The 7,007-nt window shown below is 52.5% G+C and overlaps 1 protein-coding gene across 1 annotated transcript; it reads left to right on the forward strand.

Annotated features, from left to right (window-relative positions):
- Nucleotides 1-1,782: 1,782 nt before the first annotated feature.
- On the forward strand, nucleotides 1,783-6,646 carry ATOX1 (antioxidant 1 copper chaperone). The gene is made up of 4 exons (XM_041398050.1): nucleotides 1,783-1,931; nucleotides 3,248-3,323; nucleotides 4,570-4,726; nucleotides 6,437-6,646. Exons 1-3 carry the CDS (start codon nucleotides 1,926-1,928, stop codon nucleotides 4,701-4,703), a joined length of 216 nt encoding a protein of 71 aa, XP_041253984.1. The 5' UTR covers nucleotides 1,783-1,925; the 3' UTR covers nucleotides 4,704-4,726; nucleotides 6,437-6,646.
- Nucleotides 6,647-7,007: the final 361 nt, after the last annotated feature.

Consider the following 7,007-nt stretch of genomic DNA (forward strand, 5'->3'; position numbering starts at 1 on the left):
CGAACCAATAGGCGGAGTGCGACTGCTGATAGATTTGCCCTTTGGCCAATGGGACGACGCTCCCCGCGCCAGCAGGCGCGCAAGGCGGCGCGCGCCGGACGCCGCAGTGTGGTTGAGCCGCACTGCAGCGCCCTTGAGAAGCTGCTGGTAAACCCCGTTATTGATGGGGCGGGCCCCGCGGGGCGCGGTAGCCAATGGGAGGGCGCGGTGGGCGCTGACGGACAGTTCCCCGCCGCGGCTCTTAAAGGGGCAGGCGGCCGCCACGCGGGGCGGCGTCCCGCGCTCCGCAGCGCCCCCTGCTGGAGGAAGGGAGGCGCCAACATGGCGGCGGGCGCCATGTGGGGGTTGAGGGGGGACTCAGAGCCCGGCTGAGCGCTGCGGTGTCCCGGCAGTGAACAGGCAGTGGCCGCCCGCTTTGGCTGTGTCTCCACAGGCTGCTTGGGGCTCAGCGGTCCCACGCAGCTGAGAGAAACCCCCAGTGCGGGCGGGCAGAAGCTGCTGCTCACTGCAAGGCGCCTCCATCACACACAGCCCGGCCGCTCACGCCAAGCCGAAGTCACCGGTGGTCACTGACCCCTGCCCATCCAGGGAGGCTCATCCAGCTGCTGCTTTTCCCTCACAGCTTCTGAGCAAAGCAGACTGAGCATCGTCTGCCCCAGAGGAAAGACAATGCAAGCAGGAGCGTTTTCTAACACACCTACAAAGGAGGAGAAGGGCCTGGAAGTTCTCAGATCCTTTTGCCCACCAGCAGGTGCCGGTCCAGGGACCCCGGCGAGCAGGAGGGAATGGGAGCAGGCAGCGAGCCACAGCTGAGCAGCTTCTAGGCAGCCATAGCTTTCCATTTGTTTGTGTCCCATCCCATCCCACACGTACCTATGACATGAAGCACTCAGAGATACATTTCACCCTATAAAAATGACTTCCTGCCCACCGCCACATCCCTGAGCGCTGCGTAAACCCCTCCCTGGCATGCCCTGCAGCAAGGGATACAGAGGGGATTGGCACGGGGCCACCCTCGGCATTAATATCCTCCCCAATACCTCCCGGCTATTTTTAGCCTAAGCCACGCTGCAATCTGCCAGTTCATAAATCAGCACTGCAGACTTTTACAAAGTTTAACGTGAGCCCAGTGACCCAGCACAACAGCCCACCCCAAATAAACTCTGCCAAGGGGATCTTGGACATCTCTCTGCAGAGCAACAGTGGGGCAGGGAATTCCCCTTTTATAAAACCATCGGTACGGCAGCAGCACCCTGGGCACCTCAACAGAAATGCCCTGACCCCCAGGTGGTGTGGCAGAAAAGAAGAAAGACGCTGGCTACATTCCCTGCTACAGGCTGGGCCTCTCAAGGGGAAGATGCTGAGAGCCAGCACGTGCTCGGGAAGTGTCACACACAGGGATGCTCTGTCCCCGCTCCAGCTTCCCTGTGAAAGCACCCGAACTGCTCCCGGGTCCCCCACCTTGACTCAAATTTTTTAGGAAGGGGGTCATTTTTCCTTCAAAGGACCATACAGCCAGGGGAAGAAGAAAAAAAAAAAAAAAAAAAAAAGACTTCTTCTCAACTTGCTCTGCATTAGAGACTCCCCCCAAACCTTCCGCCCTCAATATCCAGTCTAGCGGTGCTCTCCCAAGCCAATAAATCTCAAAACCTCAAAAAACGGAGACGAACGAGCTTTCTTTAGCAGCCCGGCCCCATCCTCATGGCTGTCCCCACCTCCCTCCCGCAGCCATTTGTCCGTGCCGATCCGTAGCCTCGCAGCGAGCAGAGCGCCCCTTTTGGAGCTCCACACGGACGGGCCACCATCGAAACCCGCTCCACCGCTCCTTCCTTCGCCCTCCGTGGCATCCCCGCCTCCCGAGGCCGCGGCACGGCCCGCCCCTTCCTCCGGATCGGGGAGCCGGGAGCCGAGAGCGCGGCTCCGCCATGCCGGTGGGTGCGGGGCCCGAGGGCCCCTGTGGGGCCGGGGGACGTGGCGGGGCGGCGGGGCAGGGAGGGCTCCCCCGACCCTCGGTGCTCCCGCAGGCCCCGCGGTTCCCCCAGCCTCCGGGGCTCTTTCAGCCCCCCGCGCTCCCCAATCCCCCGAGGCTCCTCCAGCCCCCGAGGCTCTCCCAGCCCCCCGAGGCTCCTCCAGCCTCTGGGGCTCCCCCAAAGCCCCCGACTCTGCCAGTCCTCGAGGCTCCCCCAGCCCCCAGGGTTCCCCCGTCCTTGGTGTTCCCCAAGTTCCCCAGAGCTCCCCCAGCTTTCCAAAGCTTCCCCAGACTCTAAGGCTCCCCCAGTGTCCCCGGGCTCCCCCAGCCCCGAACTCCCCCAAACCCCAGACCACCACCAACTCCCAGGGCTCAGCCACAGAAGGGCAGCCTTCATGGGACTCTCCTTCCCCCCTGCCTGCACACTTCCCCAAAGCACCCAGGGCCTTTAGGAAAGAAAACCGAAGAAAATGGCAATTACACTGAAAAAAACCCTGATGGGAACCTTCATTCCAAGCTCCTTCCTGGGTGAAAGATCCCAAGAGGGTTTTAGCTTCACAGTGGCAGGGGGCACAGGGTGGTTCTGAATAGAAGGAAATATGGGTTGCAGATAACAAATGTGCAATAGTTTTACTTTTCTTTTTAAAGGAAAGTAAAAAGCACGTGCAAGAGAAGGAAATCAGGATCCATCTGGTGCCAAAGGTTGAAGGCAGTGGTTAGTTACAGGCAAACAGTGTTTTGTTGATCCAGTGTTGCTCACAAGTATTGAAGATACTGCTGGGGCCCTGGTGGAGTGGAGGGATGAAAAAACAGCACTAATGGTCCTTAAATTTCTGTTTTGATTTTTTTTTTATTACACTGGGGACCAGAAGCCTTGTAGACACAAGAAGAATAGGATGGGGAAGCACTGAAAATCTCACAGGCTTAAGTCAGGACGGCGGGTAGCTGGAGGAAGGATATTTGCTTCTCCTTGGGTCCCTGGACAGGCTGAGTAAGTCCAGCCGAGGCCATGGAGATGGCATTTGTGCTGGCTCTGGAGGTACCCACACAACCTCCAAAGGCCCTTCAGGATTATGCTGTGGGGGACAGCACAAGGACCCCGCAGGGAGGAGTACCAAGAGCTCTCAGTTTTGCTGAGGATCCCTTAGTGGTGTGAGTATGGACCTTTTGACCTGGGAGGCTTTGAACCTCCCCAAGGAAAAAGGCAGCTGTGGAGTGCTCATGGTGCATTTCCAGCTGGGCTCTCCCTGACCCCTGGACTGCCTCTTTTCTTTCCAGAAACACGAGTTCTTCGTGGACATGACCTGTGAGGGCTGTTCCAATGCAGTCACCCGTGTCCTGCACAGGCTGGGAGGTGAGTCAGTGCTGGCAGTGCCCTGGGGTCCTCCATCCTGAAGGATAACCCTGTAAAGCTGAAAGTTGGAAACTTCTCCTTGCTCTGCTCTGAGCCTGCTCCTTAGCTGGTAACAAGTCACTGGTTGTTTGCAGGTCTGTGACCCTTGGAGGAGTGTCAAGGGAGGGAGGAGCTGCCATGGCTGCAGGTGGCTCTGAGTCACCAGGGCCTCACCCTGAGCCCTCTGGGAAGGACCCTGCTAGACCCTCAGGCTGCCAGAGGGAAGGGAGGTGAATGTCCTGCCTGGCCTTGTTTCCTAGGAGGCCTGGGGTGTCTGTGGTGCTTCCCAGATGTGTCATCAGCAGTCACAGGGAAGAGCTGCTGAGCAGAGCCTTTGGTGGTTGTCTGTATAGCCTATTTTTAACACCACCTGGAAAATTATAAAAATTATAACCCATGTCTTCTGTTTGCTGGCATTTCCAAGAGAGAAGGATCTGGCCTGCACTCATCAGTTGTGAGGAGCTGCTCCCCTCCGAGGGAGAACATCTTCCAGCCACCAAGGCAAAGGCCTTGCAACTTCTTCCAGACCCCATTACCAGGCTGTGACAATCCCATTTTCTCTCTGTGTGGTTGTCAGCACCTCCATCACTCTTCTACAGGCTGGCCAGTATCAGCCTCAGTGATGATGAGGCATAGCTCTCAAAGCTGATACATACCTACAGGATTTGTGAAAATACATAACTGGATAGAGAGTGCATGTCCAGTTCCTCTCACTGGGATGAGAGTTGCTCACCTTTATTAGGCACTGGGAAATCCACATGGTAAAATGTCTTTTCCCTTCTTTTACTTCCAGCTGTTTCATGATACTACCAGTTTAGGTATCTTGTCCTGAGCCTGTCCTAACTCTGTTCACAGTAAACCAGAGCACAGACTGATCTGGATGGAAATTTTAGTGGCTGGTTTGAACTCAGCTTACTCAGGTTCCTGCATCAGTGATTGTGTTGATCCAAGGAGGGGTGAGCAGATTAAAGCAGTTGAGAGACTGTGGTACCTGATGTGAAGCTAAAGCAGATTTTACTTCCTTCATACCACTGCTGGCAGGACAGCAGGTTGATTTTGCTGCCTGGTGGTGGTATCAGAGTGTGCTGGCAGGAGATAAATGTCCATTTGACTGATGCCCTGGGGAGCACAGATGTGTGAAGGTGAGCTTCCCCTGTACTTACACCATTTGGCTGCTTCTAACTCTGCAAAATGTTTTTCCTCATAGGTGTCAACTTTGATATTGACCTGCCCAACAAGAAGGTGTACATTGACTCAGAGCACAACGTTGACACCCTGTTGGAAACCCTCAAGAAGACTGGAAAGAATGCTTCCTACCTCGGGGAGAAGTCTGCACAGTAGCCTTGCCTGGTGTGAGGAGCTAGGTATATACCAGCTGTAGCAGTGTGGAAGAGAGACATCTGAGCTTTTTCCAGCTCTCCCAGTAAAACAGGCATCTTCCTGGAAAGGACAGATTTAAAAAGACCTGCAGGTCCAGCTTCAGCAAACCCCTCCTGTCAAAGAAGCAGCTCAGCACACACAGGGACCCTTAGCTATTCTGCACAGCCTGTTTGATCCCAGCCTTGACTGTAGTGGAGAGGTAGAACACAGCCTCTGTGCCATTCCCAGATGAACCTAAAGTTTGCCAGAGCATATTGTGCATGAAAACAAATCCCAAACACACTTAACAGCTGGCCAGAGAGAGTGGTGGGCCCCAGCAGTAGCAGGGAGGGTGGTGGGACACAAAGAGCCCTTTAGGTGTGAGATGCTGTGGGCTGGCTCTTAGCACAAGGACCTCCAACAGCTGATTCTCCTGATAAGGCTGTTAATCCTCCACTACACTTAAGGATGGAAAAACAGCAGCTCCCTGGTACTCTTCTGGATGTAAAATGTTGGTTTTCAGAATAGCTCCCAGTACACACATTCCCTGGCCAACTGTCTACTCCAGTGACAACTGATGGCTGCAGCCTGTCAATTTTTCCAGAATTCCAGCATTATGAAGACATGTACAAAACTCTGCTGACTAAAAAATATATTGGCAGACAAGGTTCAATTTCAGTGAAAAGAATAAAGTGGGAGAGGGCTGCCCACTCACTGCATGTATCATTCTTTAGTGTGCAAAATTATTACATGGCATCTCCTAAAAATTTGTTTCTGTCAGTGCAGCTTTCTGATCCAGTGACTTTTTTTAATGGTCTAGTTGGATCATCACAAATACCCAGCACAGATGCACTGAAACCAGTTCATGCTGATTTAATTCCCAGTCAGTAAATTAAATCAGGGATTTATACCAGCAGGAATTAAATTGATACAAGAAAGAGCTGAGCTGATAGTGATGTGTGTGCAATAGATCTGCATTGCTTAATAGGCTGACAACAGATTTCAAATCTGCAGTTTGTATAATTTGAGCAAGCTCTCTGTGCTTTTTAGAAATTGTTTAAAATCGTAGGTGTAATCAAATTACAGCCCCACTTCAACAGAGGGAGGCTGATCTGAACTGATCAGTGCCTTAAATAGTTTTCAGTATATTTTGGTTTCCTAATATTGACTGCAAGAGCTGTTACAGCTTGCAGGGACTTGTGGACTATGTGTCTGCAGAATTTAACTACAACAGCAAAGTCAGTCTCAAATAAGGGGGATGTGTCACTTTTCCTGGCCCAGTTTTCCCATTTCGTTCCTTATATGACATCAAGGCAGCTGGTGAGTCAGTTCAGCTGGCCAGCGTGGCAGAACGTTTCTCTGGATGCCTTTGTTTTCCTGTTGCATTTTAACTGAAGCTCTTTGATGTATCCAAGGATCTTAAGACCCAAAACAAAGGAGAGCAGGGGGCTTGAACTGCTCTTGCAAGATCACTTCAGCAGTCAGGCTAAAAATCTACTAAATTTAAATTTTACACACCACATAGGGAATGTTTTTAGGGGCCCATCTGTAAAAGGTGGGAGGGAAGTTGGAAATCCTTGGCTCTGCTGGATAGATTTCCTTTGCCCCTCTACTTCACCGGCAGAGGGCATCTCTGTATAACACTATCTGCTCTGGGCCTTGCTGTTCTTTCCCCTTCATTTATTCATTTATTTATTTATGTATTTATTTTGCAGGAACTCAATCATGACTTCAGCAAAAAGATGGCTTAACTGTCTGCGTGTGTCCCAGCTTGCTGTGTCATTTGACCTGTGCCAGATGTTGGAAAGCAGAGGGCTGGAGGGAGGAGACAGCTGGGCCTTGGGCTCCAGAAGTGGAGAGATCTGGGGGAGGTTGTGTGGTGTTTCTAGTCCCACAGTAAATCAAGGCACTGCTTTTAACCTTCAGTGCGTGTCTGTGTGTCCTGTGTGTCTTTGTACTGCTTTGAGTGGTTTTCTGTGAAAGGGGCAGCTTTTAGGGATGGAAAGCTCCCCTTTCCATACAAGACAGGTCTCCCAGGAAATTGCAGCTAGTCTTAGAAGCTGCCTGAGGGACACATCTCAGGAGAACTGTGCTTGAATGTCTTAGAGTCAGGGAATCTGCATCTTGGAAGTTGTTTTTCCATCACAGAACAAACTCCATTTGGGATGCAAGTGCTGGGAAGAAGCACTCCTGTAAGTCAAGAACAAACAAGTGTCCTTTTGGGCTCGATGTGGCCTTGAGGCACAAGTGTGCAAAAGAGAATGCCTGAGCTGATGAGAAACACAG

The sequence above is a fragment of the Onychostruthus taczanowskii genome, unplaced genomic scaffold (assembly GCF_017590055.1).
Source record: "Onychostruthus taczanowskii isolate IOZ18803 unplaced genomic scaffold, ASM1759005v1 scaffold14, whole genome shotgun sequence".
Taxonomy (NCBI): Eukaryota; Metazoa; Chordata; class Aves; order Passeriformes; family Passeridae; genus Onychostruthus; species Onychostruthus taczanowskii.